Raw genomic sequence first — 17,259 nt, 5'->3', positions numbered from 1 at the left:
GGGGTTGGGTCGGCCCTGGTGCACACCTGGTTGGACATCTGACGGCCCTTCGGGGTCCTGGCTTGGGGAATTTTGTTCCCACTTAATTGCGGAGCCCTGGACGTGCTGAGCCTCCACTGCTGCCCACGCTGCACGCGCAAGTGACTGGGGAGCTCTGGAGGAGAGCTGACCTGTCCTGGAGCGTGTCGCGGACACCGTCCGTTTGTCTCCAAACTGCACGCTCTCCAGGGGTTTCAGGTCTTGATCAAACCCCGAGCCTCACCCCGCCCCCCGCCGTGTCCTGGGCCCCTGGATGCTTTCCTGGAATTTCACATACATTTGAGGCATCGATTTGTCATTTCCCCGACTTGGTGTTCTGGAGACATCCACTTTTCATTTCATGCTGCAGTTTCTAAAAAGGAACTTAGCGGTAACTTGGGTTTTTACTCATTTCTCTTCTCCTTCAACACCCGGTGATTGGGTCTGCGACGTCCTGTGCTGAGGCGGTGACGCAGGACCACGCCCTCTGAGGTCATGCTGTCACCCTTCTGTGGGGTCCAGGTGGCACACCCTCGATCACCTGCAGAGGCTTGACCTCCTCAGTGGGGGCTCGCTCCTGGCCCTCGGAGGTCCGGGTGCCAGCAGGACCGGGGTCCCCAGGGCCCCCAGCTCTGAGCCTAGCGGATGCGCTGTGGGAAGTCGCTTGGCCTCTGCGGGTGTCCCTGACTTTGTCGGGAGAACAGTGTTGGCTCTTTGCTGAGCTGAGCAAGAGCCGGTGAAATGGTAGGATTCTCGAGTTTGCCTAGGGACACATAACGTTGTAAGAGGGAAGTGTAAATGCGCCGTGACGGCTGCGGAGGCTGGGGGATGGGTGGGCAGGAGGCACGGATTACGTTATCCTGTCAATTTGGGGGACACATGCAAAGCCCCTTCATGAGAAGAGTAGAAAAACCATAAAACAAAATCACAAGGAAGCCTGGTTTGCTCCGGCCTCTCTGGGGAAGGACAGACGGACAGTGAACTGTGGGCAGACTCTTGGCATCTAACCCTGGCTCGGCTGCAGGTGGCAAGGGAGCTTGAGTGGGTAACTTCTCTGGACCTCGGCCCCTTTGTCATCTTATTAAGCGGAGGGGAGACGAGGCCTCCCAGGTGTTGGGAGATGTGAGCGGATGGAGCTTCCTGGTGGCGGAGCTGGACAAGGGTTGTGCCTCTCTGCCCTGTGCCCCCACCTCCCCGGCCCCCCGCACCCTGCCCGGCCGCCCTGGGCCACCCTCCTCCCTGCTGCCCGCAGGCTGCCCCCTTGCCAGGCTGGCCACCTGACATGCAGAGCCTGCCCTGCGGATCCTTGTGCCACATTAAATGTGACAGTGAAGCAAAGGGACCCACTGACAACCAGCGTCGTGAGGAGCTGGGGGGGGGGCCCCCAGGGAGTCCCCGCTGAGGAGGCCCCAGGGCACCGCCTGTCCCTCCCCGGGTCCTTCGGAGACTCAGCGCTGAGAGGCCCTCTGTGCAGCAAAAGATCTGGGTTTTATTAAAACAGAAAAAAGAAAACACAACGCAGGGCCTCAGGCTTTCAGACCCTGGCTCGCAGGTCCCATGAGCCCCCAGCCCCTTGGCTGTGGGGCTGGGACCCCTGCAGTGCGGGAGGGCCCCGGCGTTTGGAGGCACAGGAGACCCTGTAGCCGAAAGAAGCACAGCAGAGGCAAAAGGGGGTCTCCCAGTACCTGGCGATGGGTGGTCAACTGGACGCGGCACTTGCATGGGGCGGTGGGCAAAGCCCTGACCAGGGGCTGGCAGCCTGGTCTGGTCTCCACGGCATCTCTCTTTGGGACCTGGTGTCCTCCACTGTCCGGTGACCTCTGCCAGCTCTGAACTCGTGCTTTGGTGACCAAAATCGAACCTGCTACTCTTTCACCCAGAAGGCGTCCCGCCATCTCTGACTCTTCCTTGGCTCCTGTTCAGCATCTGCCAGCTTGGCCTCCCCCGCCCACGGCAGCCCTGGTTCCTGCCCTTGCACCCTCAGTCCGAGGCTCTGCTCTGAGGCCGCTGACCGCCACCTTCTGGCCACTCAGACTGTCCAGCGCTGTCCCCCACCAGATCCTCAGTCCCTGGGCCCTCCCCTTTCACCCACCAGGGGCCCGCCCCCACCTCCCTGGCCCCCGCCTGCGCCACCTCCCCCGCCCTGCCAATCCTGGCAAGACCGCCTGTGCTCGAGGCCCATTCCGTCTGCCAGCTTCCCTGGGTCCCTGGATGGTGCTCTCTGTCCTGCCACCGAGGCCTCGCCCACCTGCCCCTCCTCAAGGATGGCACGCGGTGTCAAGGGCCCCCCCCTCCCTTTCCTGGCTTCTCTCTGTGCTTAGTTTCTTCCTGGAACTTCACCCACCCCGCGCCAGCGGCGCTGCTGGTCGGGGCCCCAGGGAATCCACCACACGGATGTGTCACTGTCGCTGTTTCCCAGCCCTTGGGGACATGTGCTGCATGAAGGGGTGACACCAGTTTCTACCAGTTGGGTTTGAGGTCATGACTCCAGGCGCCAGGAGGCATCTTCACAGGTGTGGCTTCAAGGCTGGTTCTGAAGGTCAAGCTCGCACAGGTGGTGACAGCTGATGTCCCTGAGGGGGTGACAGGCCCGGAAGGAAGCGGCTCAGGAGACCGCGACCCTGCCGCAGTGGCCGCACTCTGTCCAGCGGTGCCCCTGCTCTCACATGAACTTGACGGCTCTTCTGAGTCTAAGGATGAGAAATTCAGCCCCGAAAACACGCAGATGGTAGAGGAGGCGCTGTGCTCGTCAGGGCGGTCACAGCCGGCGGGGCTGAGCACACGCCCAACACACGGACACGCACAGACACGTGGACATACACACACACACACACCCCAACACCCACAGAGACGTGGACACACACACACCCCCCCCAACACCCACAGAGACGTGGACACACACACAGAGACACAGAGACACACCAACACACACAGAGACACACTGACACACACACACAAAGACACACCAACTCCCACACAGATACATACACACACACACAGACACACCAACACACACACAGACACACTGACACACCCACGTGGACACACACACACACACCCACAGACATATACACAGACACACACGCACAGACACACCCCCACCCCCACGCGGGTGGTCTGCTCTCCCGTCTCCATCAGCACTTCTTTCTCATTTTTGAACAGGGGCCCGTGTTCATTTGGCTCTGGGTGCCTATCGGAGAAACGGAAGCCTGGCAGACCCGGGGCGGACCCTGGAAGCCAGGCTGCTGAAGCTCTCTGGGGACACGCCAGGTGACACACTGTGTGGGCCACGCCCAGCAGCCCCTGCACACCCAAGGCCAGCCTCCAGGCCACCCTCCGCGATCCTGTCCCTGGACCCCCCAGCCACACTGCCATGTGGCTCTACCTCTGCGAGTTTCTCTCTTACTGGAGGTGTGGGTGCCGGGTCACAGGTTACAGCTCACAGTAAGAGGAGCAGAGACACAGCATTTGCAAACTTTCACTGCAATTTGGCGGTGTGGGTTTATGCGTTATCGAATCTAACAAAACAAATTAGGACTTGTATTTCTTTCCAGTGTTTTTTCTCTAATAATTTATTTTCATTGAATTTCACCAGCTGGCCATTGGAGTTGGGGGGATTCTGTTTTTTCCTTTCTTTCTCTTTTGGTTGCCCTGTGGCACACGGAGTGCCCGGGCCAGGGATTGGACCCGAGCAGCAGTTGCGACCTACGCCTCAGCGGTTGTAACACCAGGTCCCTAACCCACCAAGCGAGCGGGGAATCGAACCTGCGTCCCAGCGCTCTGGAGAGGCCATTGACCCCATCGCGCCACAGTGGGAGCCCTCAGGTTTTGACTTTGAAAAGGCTCTTAGGGCAAGTTTCCAGGACCCAGCTTTCCTTCCTTTGCCACAGGAGGGCTGGAGTCCTGGCTCACTCACCAGCCCTGTCACAAGCTTGCATTTCAATCACCCTGGGCATCTTTTTGGTGGCTCTGAATAGGACAATCTCACTGACACAAATTCATGAAAGGCAAAGACGCATTTCCATATGAATGCGAGCAGGCGGCACCGCAGCTGGCTCTTTGCAGGAGGAAATTATCTCAGCTAATGCTGAGCATGTTTCAACCAAACTGCTTTAAAGAATAGTGTGCGCACGCTTCCTTTTCTCAAGGTGTGGACTCTCCGCCTGAAAGGCGCTGTTGGCTGTCCCTCTGCAGGCTCGGGGGTGAGCCCTCTCTTCCTCTGCAGGTTGCGGGAGATCTTCTTCTAATGGTTTTAGTCCCTGAGCTGGGGGAAAACAAGTCACCTCTGAAAAAGCGTCCTGTTGCTGAACCACAAGAGAGGCGCGATCCTTTGTGTAAAGGTGCAGGAGTGACCTGGGCGACCTCACCTGGGCCTCTGACAAGCTCAGAACGGCGCTGGGAGGCGGGAGCTGCGGGGTCCAGATTTCATTAGAAAAGATGCTCTCTGGGCCTCACTGAATGGCCAAGGCTCTCCGTCACATCCACCCTTGCTGATGCAGCTTAGCATCGAAAGAAGGGTGGGGCTGTGTGGTAGCGAGGGGGCCGCAGCCTGCGGGGTGCAGCACGGCCACGGGGTGCAGCACGGCCACGGGGATCCTAATCCGAGGGGCTTGGTGCCAAGGGTGGGGGGGGGGAGACAGAAGGACGAGCTCAGGGGGGCGGGCCAGCCGGGCACAAGGAACAAAGAGGGACAGAGCGGGAGGGACAGGGGGACAGAAGCGGCCGGGGATGGTGTGTGCGGACCGCGTGGCATCCACTTAGTGTCACGGGGATTCTAACTGCAGCAGAAGCGACTTTCGAAGTGCGTAACTTTTCAAAAAAGTTTTTAAATCTTTTGTGGCCGCCCTGGCAGCATATGGTGATCCCAGGCCAGGGACTGAATCCGAGCCACAGCTGTGGCAACGCCAGCTCCTCTAACCCACTGCCCTGGGCCAGGGATCGAACCCACACCTCTGCAGCCAGCCGAGCCGCTGCAATCGGATTCCTAACCCACTGTGCCACAGCGGGAGCTCCAGTAACCACCTCTGCTAATAAAAAAGCAAGCCTCCTCCTGAGGACACCCAGGGTGCCTGGCGTGTAGCGCCCACGTCCTGGGCGGGACCAGGGACACGATGACCACGGCCCGGGGGCAGCCCTCCTCCTGGCACACGGGTGGGTGTTACCACAGGGCGCTCCGTCTAAGGTGTGTGCCACGTGCACTTAGAAGACGCTGAGAAGGAGACTGACAGCCCGCCCTGCCTCTGCAGTCCAAGCGCAGCCCTGCTCCAGGCCTGTGACACTTTGCTGTTGAGGGCGAATATTCCGGGATGCTCCTTAAACTGCGTGATTTACAAACAGCCGGGTGCTGTGTTTGCCGGGGCCTGGGCTCTGCCTTCTGCGTGTCCTCGGGGACTGTCCCCTGCAGGGTGAGCCTCCCCTCTGCTGGAAACGGTCTCCACTTGCAGAACCAGACTGTCTGACCCTGAGCAAACTGAGAACACACGGAGCTCTTTGGAAGTTTTCTGTTTTGGACGTAATGGAAATGTGATCAGAAATAACCGAGATTCTGCTTGAGGTTTTTTTGGTTTTTTCAAATTTTATTTCAAAGGGCAGGAAATATTTTGTGAGGCAACAACCGAGAAAACAAGTGGCCCGAGAACAATCAGAGTTTGTCTTAATAAATAACAGGATGCCTCTTCTGTTTCTTGAGCTTCTGCAACACATTTCACGTTTCAATAAATAAATCCACTCCAGCGCTGCGGAGCCAAGAACAGGCTCAGGTCTACGCGTGGTGCGGGGGGCGGGCGGCGGGGACAGAGGGCTGGGCTGGGGACCGGCCACTCCCAGCCCCAGGCCCGGCCTCAGCGCGTCCTCCCTGGTCCCCGAACGGGGCCAGTGGTGGCGTGGCCCCTGGGGATCGGTGGCGGCTGTTCAGTCCTCCCGTCCGTCGATGGCCTTGCCCCCACTCACTTGGACGTTTCCGGGGGGGGCGCAGAGCAGGAGGAAGTGCTGGGACGTCGTTTGGGTGATGGGACGGGTCTGGGTTCCGTCTTGGTTCTGATGCAGGTGTCAGGTGGGTCCCCGGGGAGGCGGGGCTCTGTGACCCGCACCCCCTCACCTGTAGCATCCCAACCGCCCCATCGGCTCCATGTGCTCTGACAGCCTGCGTTGAAATACCTGAGAGAGACCAAGGCACCCGGGCGCCGCACACAGGTCCCGGCTGCCATCGCTCGTGCCGCGGAGCAGCCGCCTGGCGCCCCGGAGGGGCCTGCGCGTCGGGGGCTCGGTGGGCGGACGGCAGCCTGCGCTGCCCACCAGCTTCCCCAGCACTGCCCCGGGCCCCAGGGCATGGCCAGAATCGTACCAGGAATTCTCAAGGTGGCTTTTGTGTCTGTTCCAGGTGAATGTGCAAAAGGCAAGGGGAAATCATTCTTTTCAACACAGGATCCTTTATTCGAACTTTTCCTTGAAAGACCGTGCGTGGAGGGCAGGCCCAGCCTCCCTCCATGGGCTCGAGTGGCTAGTGCTCCTTAAACCTGGAAGAGGAGGAGGAAACAGCAGCTGGTCACCTTGCGCTGATGCCCGGAGCCCGGGGTGCCTCGGGCTCCCCAGGGGCCAGAGCGGGGGTGGGGGGGTCCCCTGGGCGAGGGGCGGGGGGGTCAGGCCAAGCTCTGAGCTGCTGACTTTGCCGGAAGCCGCGGCTCAGAGGAGCAGAGGCGGCAGTATCCCTCGCGCCTCTTCACTGCACGTTCAGGGGAGACGGACCTGGATAGTGTCCACCCCAGGCATTTATTGGGAAAGAAAAAATGGGCGTGCATGAGCCGCGCAGTGACAGGGACCCGAGCGAGGTTTTGGCTCCTTTTAGGGCGAGCTGGTCTGGCAGGCAGACACACTGGGCTGCGGGGACGCTGAGGGCACTCACGGAATTTGGTCTCCCGTCGCCGACCCCGGGCAGCACAGCTCCTTGTGTATGAGGCGGACCAGGAACTGCACCCAAAACAAAGACAAGGCCACTGTCACCACCGGGAGACCCTGCGCGGACACCGTGCTGTCCCCGGGGAGGTGCTGGAGCCCACCCGGCTTGGCGCTCAAGTGCATAGTGGGCGGGGTGGGGGGCTGCCCCGTGGAGGTGCCTCTTCTTCAGAAAGCGAAGGACTTCAGAGCCTCAGCAGAGGAGCGGCGGGGGCCTCACGGGCACTGCCATCCCGAGGGCCTGGTCCCAGGGCAGGGCTGCCTTGAAGCCAGTCCAATCATAAAATGCCCACATGGGGAAGTGAGTAAGAAGGACACGGTCACAGAGACACTGGGGGAGGCTGGAGCGCTGCACGGGTGACTCTGGAGGGCAGGCGAGCCGTCACCAGCCATTGGCACGGACAGCCTGCAGAGCCATCCTTGGGCAGCCCTGGTCCACGGGCAAGCTTCTGGGAGAGCACGGCCAGGCCTCCCCAGAGCCCGCTGCTGGTCCGTGGCCTCGGCCTTGGTCTCGAGGTAAATGAATCAGCAGCTCCTGCCCACGGCCTAGAGGGCGGAGTCAGCTCATGCGTCCTGATCAGCGCGGGCCGCATCGCCCCAGCTGAGCTGCGTGCAGCGGGGACCTAGGTCTTCCCCAAGCGTGGCAGCCCCTCCAGAACGGTGCCCCCACAGCGAGCTGTGCCCAGGTTTTGACAGGGGCTCCTGAGGGAAACCCTGGCTCAGGTGGTCCTGCTTCCTGGAAAGCTGTGGGTGCCCCCGGGCCCGAGGTGGGGGGTGTTGCTGGAGAGCTTCGAGGGGCTGCTTTAACACCACCCGCAGCCACGCGGTGCCATCCTGAGGCCGGGGCGCTGCAAGACAGGGTGCTGAAGGTTCAGGAGGAGCCCCCGGGTCCCCTACGATGGCCGTGTCCCAAAGCCAGCGTGTGGGGACTCGGCAGGTGCTACAGGCCAGGCTGCCGGCGATTGTCGCGTTCCAGTTCAATAATCTGCTCTCGGGAGCCCGAACCTCCAGCGCCCGCCGCCTGCTGAGTCCTCGGCACGAATCCCACCCAGTGGGACCAGCACAGAACCATTTTCTGGCGGAAGGAGGGAAGGACACGCTGAGTGCTCCCAGAGGGCTGGGCTGCCCTGTGTGCAGCCCCGACAACGCTGGAGGTCAGACACCAGCTCCTCAGACGTGACACGTGGCTGTCCCTGGGCAGTGCCCTCCCAGGAGCCTGCCCAGGGGGCTGCAGCCCCGAGTAATGGAGTGTGGACGGAGGGGCAGGCCCGGGGCTCTGCACTCGCCCCGAGGTGCGGTCACGGTCCCCGGGCACCGTCACGGTCCCCAGGTGAGGTCACAGCCCAGTTGGTCTTGAGGTCCCCACGTGACCTGCTGGGCTCACCGAGGTCCAGCCTTGGAAGGAGGGGAAACTGGTCCACTGAGACGCCAAGAGGTGGTGTCTCTGGTCTTTAGGGCTGAAAAGACTGGTCCTGGTGGCCGCCTGGCCTCCCCAGTCCCGCAGCCTCACCGTGGCTGTCTGCCTGCTGTCAATCTTCCCCCCCGTCCTTTCTGGGTTCTGGCATTTCGGGTGTGTTTCCTGTCAATATCGGAGTCAGTCTGGATTTCCAGGCCAGGCCAAGTCCGCCGGTGACTGGAGAGTCGGTCCATCCGCTGTCTGCTGGGCCCTTTCCCGCGGCGTTGGCGTTGTAGTGGCTGCTTTGGTTCTCAGCTCTTTTCCTTCAACAGTGGGTTCTTCCTGGACCCCCGTGGGCCGTGCCAGGCCGTCCGCCCCGTCTGCTCCCTGACACTCTCGTCTTTCTCTCTGCAGCTGCATCCAGACGGCTTCCTTGTATCTGTATCTCACCAGCTCTTTTTTCAGTCTTGTTCTTTTCTCACGAACACAGTTCCTTCTGTGACATCTTTAGTCATATTAACTGTGTTTATTTTCACGGTTTACCGGATAACCTTTTTTCCTGCAGTGTGGGGGGGTCCGTGAGAACCGTGCCTGTCGCCCCCATCCCCGCAGGCCGTTTCCTAACCACCTCCTGACTTGGGGCTGAGCTCCCCTTCAGCTGGGCTTGGCTGTGGGGATGAGCTTCCACCTTCTCAGATGGTTTGGGATTGGCGTCTGCCTAACAACCAGCTGTGGCCCCGGTCCGGGACCAATGTTGCCCTGTGTTTTGATACGTGTATAATATCTACATCACGTAAGTCAGAAAATTAAAGCTTACAGGAGGCAGGTCTGTGGCTAAAGATTCTCAAGGCAGTTTCCCCCTAATCTGGTGAGCATGCTGGTGGCACAGGTCCCGCTTCTCTTCTGTGCCCATGTGCGAAGGTACATGCTTCCACTGCCTGCCGAGCCCGGGGGTCCGGGCTGGAGGAAGGCCGCACGTCCAGCTCCCCATCTGAGCCAGCCCAGCACCTGGTCTCCTGTTCTGGGGGCAGCCCTCAATTCCTGAGCCTGACAACTCACCCCCCTGCGCTGGCACCAGCCTGGGCACTTACTTCATGTTGCCCCTCCATTCTGGGGTCCTGGGGACAGGCTTTCCCTTCCTACAAGTCTAGCCGTGCATTAAGAGGACGCTTAATGGACGCAGAGCCTGGTGTTTCTGAAACAGAGGAGGCTCTGTCTTTAAACAGACCTAATGATGCTGCTACTTAGTGGAAGTGCCCTGGCTTCCTTGAGCAGCTGTTTCTCAAGCCTCCCAGGTTCCCAAGTTGAGAGCTGGTATTTGATTCTGTATGAAATGAGGGGAGCCGGGTCTTAGGACGCCTGGGAATTAAAATATAAAACTTCCATCTCATAGATGGAGGTGATATTTCCAAAATCCTCAACTCATCTGTATTGGGATCAATATCAGTTTCCCGGTGAAGCAAGACACGTTGGCGGCTTCAGGTCCGGGACCCTGGGCGCGGGGTGACCGGTAAGAGTGGGTGTGGTGGCTGTGCTGAATGGTGGACATAGCAGGGTTGGGCCATCCAGATGGGTCTTCTCCATCCCAGGGCACAGGAGGGGACAGACACAGGGACAGAGGGTGGAGCGGCCCAGCCCCTCCCCTCTCCTCCAGCCTTTTAAGGGTGGGCAGCCAGGCTGCTTCCCCAGTGTGGCAAGCTGGGGGCCAGAGGGACAAGGGGGCAGATCGGCACCGTCTGGAAGGCCAGCCCAGTGCCCTGTCCCCGCTAATCCCCACTGTGGTCCTGTCCCTGGTGCCACTATTCTGCCCACGCCACAGGGGGACGCTGTAGACCAGAGGGGCTCAGGAACCTGCTCGGGCTGCACAGGAACCCGAAGGCTCAGGAACCAAGGCCTCTTTAGTGCCTGCTGGAAGCTGCTGCTGCTGCTTCTGACGTCTGGGCCGCGAGCACTCGGGGACCCTGGGACAGTCACCAGCCCCAACTCCCCAGGGACCAGGGAGAAGTGCCACCAGGCTTTGGAGGCTCCTGGATCAAAGGGACCGACTCACCAATAAGGCACAGGCGTCGGCGAGCATCAGCATGGAGAAGACGTTGTGCCATCCAGACGGCGAGATGAGCCCCGCCAGCAGCGGGCCCAGGGCCGCCCCTGAAACGAGGCACACGGCGGAGTGAGGGAGCGAAAGCAAGGTGACCGCCTGAAACACCCAGCCCGGTAAATACACAGACGGCGCTCGGGCCCTTACTCGGGACTAAAGAGAAAACAGATGAGACAGGAAACGCTCCTCTCCACCCAGACCGGTGAGGGATGAAACGCTCGGCCCCCGGTACCAGCCAGGGCGGACGTGGCACTGGCTTTTTTTGCAGAAAGAAACGTAAAAATGTGTCTTGACACTAAAATGGTCACCCTTTTCATCTAGCTCTCCCATTATAAATGTATGACAACATGCAGCTGCCTGGTGGCCGAGCTGTTCAGGATTCAGTGTTGTCACTGCTGTGGTGCAGGTTCCGTCCTTGGCCCGGGAACTTCCGCATGCTGGGGACGTGGCCAAAAAAAAAAATTTTTTTAAAAATTTTATTATAAAGCAATCTGAATCTAATTAGACAGTCTTTTGCTATAAAAACATTTGGTAAAATAGGCACAAGGCTTGTAGATACTAACACGGTTTCAATGTTCATGTCCTGATTTTGATAACTGCACTGTGGTTACACCAAGAGTTCCTTGTTTTTAGGGAATACACAGCAAACACATAGTTATTGCACGTTTGCAGTTTATTCTTTTTTTTTTTTTTTTTTTTTTTTTTTTTTTTTTTTTTTTTTGTGTTTTAGGGCCACACAGCATATGGAAGTTTCCAGGCTAGGGGTCTAATCAGAGCTGTAGCCACTGGCCTATACCACAGCCACAGCAATGCGGGATCCGAGCTGTACTTGTGACCTACACCACAGCTCATGGCAACACCGGATCCCCAACCCACTGAGTGAGGCCAGGGATTGAACTCGCGTCCTCATGGATACTAGCTGGGTTCTTTACCACTGAACTTCGACAGGAACTCCTGCAATTTATTCTCAAGTGGATCGGGAAGAAATACCCACGTGTATATTCATAAGTTGCATGTGTGCATGTATGTGTGTGTGTGTATTATAAACATGGTGGGGAGAGAGAGGTTATGATAATACAAATATAATTTTTTTTTTCCTTTTTAGGACCACGCCCTTGGCATACAGAGGGTCCCAGGCTAGGGGTCGAATCACAGTTAAAACTGCCAGCCTACTCCACAGCCACAGCAACGCAGCATCTGAGCCATATCCGCAACCCACACCACGGCTCAGAGCAACGCTGGATCCTCGACCCACTGAGTGAGGCCAGGGATTAAACCTGCAACCCCATGGCTCCTAGTTGGCTTCATTTTCACTGTGCCATGATGGGAACTCCACATGATTTCTTTTGTACCATCTTTGAAGCTTCTTGTGAGTCTCAGATTATGTCAAGATAATTTTTTTAAAAACTATAAAAAAACAAAAGAAAGCAAATATTCCTCAACATGCTGAAAGATATCTATTTAAGAATGTCTGTCACAGCAGTTGGGTTGTTTTCCTAAGAGAGACTGGAATAAATTATGATATACGTGTAGGATGGCTCACTGCTTGGGTACATGGAGAAGTATGAAGAATTCCTACCAAGTCACCAACTGAGGTTTAATCTCCGAGAGATTAGATGGGCTAATATTGTTTTAGATGCTGACAAAGAGCACTTACTTCTTTTATAATTGGAGAAGTAACTATATGGCATTTTGGAGGGGGCTGCGCCTGTGGCATGCGGAAGTTCGTGGGCCAGGGACTGAACCCACACCACTGTAGTAACCAGAGCCATAGCAGTGACAATGCTGGATCCTTAACCCACTGAGCCACCAGCGAGCTCCAGCTCAGACTCTTACAATGAACTATTAGACATGACTTTCCACCTCCTGGGACCCCAGGCTTCTCCTCAGCATCACTACTCAGGACAACCCCTCCTCCACCCAGGAGGGCAGAGGCTTAGGCTTGCATCCCGGGGTAAGGATGCTGGCGGCAAGGTGCACACACCCGTGGGTCCCGGGGTCTCCTCTGGTCTCCAGCTGGACCCCAAAGTCCAGTGGTTGACATGCCTCCATGCGGAAAGGGCTTCTAGTGAGTGCTTAGCAGCTCAGTCTTAAATATGAATATACGGGATGGGGGGTGTGCAGGCAAGATTCCCCTGTGTCTGAGGAAAGCCTCAACATGAAAGCAAACAAACTGGGAGGAGGGGAAGCTGGAGGAAATAACGTGGAGAGAAGAAAATTCTCAGGAAAGTGTAAGAGCCTCAGAGAACTAACAGACATTAAGCTAAACCACAGGAAACTCCCACTCTTGTACCTGAAAACCCATCCAACCTCAGCAATTTCACACGATTCAATCTCACACACACCACATCCAAGAAGAAAGGACGCGCTGAAAGGGCAGACCACACTGACAGAGAGAATGCTGCGACAGCTAAAACGAAAGGTTCAGTATGGAAATTGCAAAGTCAAGCCAAGAACGTCTCTGGGAAAAGCAAAGAAAAGAATAAAGATGCAGGCAGGCAAGGAAAAAAGAAAATGGAAGATGAATGCAGAAAGTTCAACATCTGACTACCAAGGTTCCCAGGAAGACAAAACCCAGGAAGGGAAGCTTGTCAAAGAAAAAAGCACAGCACACTTTCCCAGAGGACAAGAGCACGTGTCTCCAGACGGGGTGGGCTCCAGGGCACCAAGGGCACGAGGTAGGGGGGTGCAGAGGGGCTGCAGAGATGAAGACGGGAGCCCCGGGCCCCTGAAGGGGGAGATCAGAGGTGGGAGATGGAGGCCAGGGCTGAGGATGACCACGGGCTTCTCCCTGGTGATGACAGAGCTGGAGTTTGGAGAAAAAGGGCCCTCAGCCTGGACTTCTATACCCAGACAGACTATCCACCTAGGGAGCCGGCTGAAGCCTGACCCCGCAGACTCCCGAGCTCTCAGCTCTACCTCCTCTGGGGAAGCAACGAGAAGACATGTCCCACCAAAGGGTGGCAGTAAACATGGGACCTGGAAGACAGGAGTCCTCCGTGGGCAAGATCGGGGGGCTCACAGAGGGGAGCCGTGTGGCAGACAGAGGGTGAAGCACCCCTCATGGCTGCAACAGAAATTCAAACCAAAGGAGAAAAGGAGACACGTGTGACTCCGGGGTCAAACAAAGATGTGCGTATTAAGGACGTGCAGTTAAAGTTTTTTTCTTGGCTCAAGAGGGTGTGAGAGTAAATAGACGGAGGAGGATGGGGGTGGGGAAAGACCAGGGCCCCCCCCCACCGCCTTCCTCACCAGGACAGCAGAGAAGGTCAGAAGGTGATGAATCAAGACACGTAACGTGTCTGTGGGAGGATTTGAGAGAACAGTGCCGAAGTCCTGCTGGGAACAGCAGAAAGTGGGCGTGGGGGGGGGGGCAGGGCCGGTCGCTTTGCCTTGGAATACATTTCTAAGACTCTCTGGTTTCTAAAGTTACATTATGTTTAATTGGGATAAAATAAATTAACTAGGGGAAATTCAGGGCCCCGTGTAACGGCTCTGCATAAGCACAAGCCTCGCAGCCCACTGGGGTGCAGCTCCAAGCCCCGAGAACCACCAAACAGATCCGCTCCAGTCACGGGAACCACCTGATTCTGGCTTGTGGACACCTCACAAGCTCCACCTCCACTGAAACCAACAGCACTTAATAAACACATCAGAGTAAATGCCCCTCGGAACAGAATTCCTGCTGGAGCCGTGCATTTCTGCTTGGGTCTGGCTCCCCTTCCATCCAGCAGGGCAGCCCCTGAGCAGAGCAACAGTGAGGGAGACACCTGCCTGCCGTTTCCATGACTACCGCTTCCTTGATGCTGGAGCAGTGGGGCTGGTGGACCTGGGGCGTCCCCACCTGACCGCTGAGGGACAGTATTTAGTGCAGATGAGGGAGGGGTCAGATGAGGCCTGAGTTGCCCTCTGCCCTTTTCTGGGAGGAAGGCGTTTGGAGCAGGCTTTGGTTGCTCCTGCAGCTCAGAGCCTTCTCTGTGGATAGAGGCTGAGTCTCTACTCTGGGCCAGAGACCTCTGCGTCCTCTTGTTTTGAGAAGAGTATGGAGAAAAATGTTGTTTTTCACCTAATGCATCATTTTCTTCTTTTTAACTCTCCATCTGCTTTAAAATGCAGCCAGGGCTGCCAGTGCCAATTCACTTTCAGAAAAGGGTTTCACGGTAGAAGCTGGACTGACTCAGGGACAGAGGCCTCTGGGGACACAGAGCAGAGAGGAGGATACGGGGCGCACAGACCTGAGACGCCTGGCCCAGGATGTGTGCTCAGCCTGACCGCTGTCCTCCAGGCCACAGGGAGCTTCTCCTGTGCTACCCGAGCCAGGAGGACGGTGCTGGGGGCTGTGGACACTGTCACAGGGCCCGGCACCCTGCCACTTCCCTTCTCGAGAAACGTCCCCAGGAGATGCTGCCAAAGGGAACGAACGGTCTCCCTGCGAACATCAGAGCGGTGACCACGGACGCCAGCCAGCAAAATGCCAGCACTGGTGTCAAGAACAAGAACGGGGTGGGCACGACCTCAGGGCACAGCCTTCTGAGCAGTGTCACCTCGCCTGGCATGTCTTGGACCAAGCAGGGCTGCTACGTGAGGCACGTGCTGGAGCCCCTGGGGGTGGTGGCATGAGCAGGGCCTGTGACCCGACCCCTCACCTGCACCCGACGCCCTGGACGGGAGACCGCCTGGCTGGACAGTCTCCTTCCTCGCCCGGAGCACCTGCTCTGTCCCAGGCACCGTCTCAGTGGGGCAAACTCTGTCCTGCTGGGGCTGCCAGTCAGGGGGAGGAGGAGGAGGTGGACGTGTCCCCAGGAGAGCTGGCTGGGGGGAGTGGCTCAGCCTGGGTGGGGGGAGGGGGGCCCCAGACAGGTGGTTGAGGGTCCTGCTGAGAGCTGACATTTGAGTAAAGCCCCCAAAGTGCCAGCTCCCCTGTAGGGTGGGTCTCAGCACAGGGCACCAGGGGCAGTGGGGCGGCTGAGCAGCTGTGCGGGGAGCAGGGAGGGGAGGGTGGCAGGAAGGACCTCGGATGCAGCATCAGGAAGACAGCAGTGGGCGTCCAGAAATGGACTGTGGCTGTTCCCACGCATCCATGACCACAGGCCCTGGAACGGCCCAGGGACAAGCATCCCTGGGGGCAGAGAGAGCTCCGCGTACCCATCCTGCACCCACAGAGCCGCCCTCGTCTGCAAGTGCTCCGTTTCCTGCTCTGAGGGCATCCCACACCCCGGTGCCGTCCCCACGTGCCTGCACCTGCCCTCACTGTCCCCTGCGCCAGGGTCTGGGGCAGCAGGTGACACGGCAGCGTGTGGCCCAGCATCCTCCCCAGCAGGTGTGCCTGCTTCAGCTCTGTGTCTCCACAGAGGGCCCTGGACCGGGCGCCTAGCAGGTCCTGCAGGGAGCGTCCCAGGGCACTGCTCCCCCACGTGGCTCGAGGAAGGTCACGGCTGTCAGATTGTGACGCACGGACCCGGGCAGGCTTGCCGGTTGCCTGTCCCCTCCCAGCTCGGAGCAGGGGCTCGCTCGCTGTGCCCGCCTCTTCCCCTCCAGAACATGCTACTGCCTTCTCCCAAGACCCTTTAAGGGGCTGGGAACACCCTGAGTCTCGCGGGCTCGGGGGCCCGTCTGTTTACCCGTGTTTCTATTTAAATAAGATCCTGTCCTTCTTGGAATGACGGTGGCACCTCGTCAGGGGCCCAGCGGCTTGGATGAAAACCTGGCACACGTCCCTCCACCCCGAGGAAAACCCGTCCTGCCAGCCCCACGTGCGAACCTCCTCTGGGATCATCCGACCAAAGAGGCCAGGCAGTGCCCGCGGCCCGTGCCCCCCGGGTCTGCATGTGTGTTTGATCTGCTCGTGTTTAAGAAGGCCGGCCGATCCCAATAACACCAGAGCAACGGGCATCCTGGGCATCCGCTAATCAGACGGGACCACGTGGTCCCCCCACGACCGCCATTCGCCAGTCAGGGCTGAGAAGAGCCACGTACCCACAGACCCCGTCCCGTCGATGATGGCAGTCACGGTGGCGAGGGCGTGGGAGTTTCCTTTCAGACTTTTATGAGTCCCCTAGGAGAGAGGGAAAAGCGAATGTGTGACGTCAGAGGGTGGTTCACCCCAAACCCTTCGCAAAGCAAGTCACAGGCTATTTCTATCTGGAAACTGAAGCTCTGTTCCATCTCCAGCTTTACCCTGGAAAAGGACACACAAAGTTTCAAGTGCTTTTAATAGCAAAAAAAAAAAAAAAAAAAAAAGATCATTAGAAATGCTTGTCCCAGTGTATTGCCGTGAAAAAAAGACTAGAATTCTCGCCAATGGACAGAGCTGGGCTCCGCACAGCCACCTCTTCACTGAGGCACCGCATCTGCCAACGTGGAAAAGAAAAGCGAACGGCGCCCGCCCCGTCCCTCAGCTGTGCCGACGTTAACGCCCGCGCCCACGTTTCTGCTGTGGCACGTGAGAGGCGGCTGTGCAGTACCTAAAAGTCCACCCGATTAATGGCAGATGCCAGGGATGAGGGTCAGAGGGCAAGAGGCCAGTGCAGGGGGTGCAGGTTTGAAGTGAAAAACCAACAGGAGCTCTGGTTTTCAAAAAGCCCCACGCAGAGGCCTGGGGAGAAAGCGCAAGCTGAGGACCATGAAAGGAAGGGAGTCGATCAGGAAAGATGGTGCCTGGAAGCCGAAAACCGTGAAGACAAAGCAAAGCTGGTAAAACATAAGAGCTTGTGCACAGGTATGTGTACATAGAATCTAAAATAAGGAACCAGTGGAAATGCCCCAGAACCCATGTTTTCCGGAGTCTGTACCCGTC

General features: G+C 58.0%; 1 protein-coding gene across 8 annotated transcripts in view; it reads right to left on the bottom strand.

The window, feature by feature from the left end:
* SLC37A1 (solute carrier family 37 member 1) overlaps positions 2,344-17,259 on the bottom strand; it is a 74,877-nt gene continuing 59,961 nt past the window's right edge. For 6 of the 8 annotated variants that reach the window (XM_021071027.1, XM_021071029.1, XM_021071026.1 and 3 more), the window contains 4 exons: positions 16,440-16,518; positions 10,416-10,513; positions 6,920-6,984; positions 5,568-6,533 (listed from right to left, as the gene is read on the bottom strand). In XM_021071027.1, coding sequence (XP_020926686.1) covers positions 6,518-6,533; positions 6,920-6,984; positions 10,416-10,513; positions 16,440-16,518 — 258 coding nt within the window. In that variant the 3' untranslated portion in view covers positions 5,568-6,517. The other 2 variants (XM_021071030.1, XM_021071031.1) reach the window with 2 other exon arrangements.

This window comes from Sus scrofa, chromosome 13 (assembly GCF_000003025.6).
Source record: "Sus scrofa isolate TJ Tabasco breed Duroc chromosome 13, Sscrofa11.1, whole genome shotgun sequence".
In the NCBI taxonomy this organism is placed as follows: Eukaryota; Metazoa; Chordata; class Mammalia; order Artiodactyla; family Suidae; genus Sus; species Sus scrofa.
The sequence above is the reverse complement of the archived record's forward strand: the minus strand, read 5'-3'. Positions and strand labels throughout refer to the sequence as shown.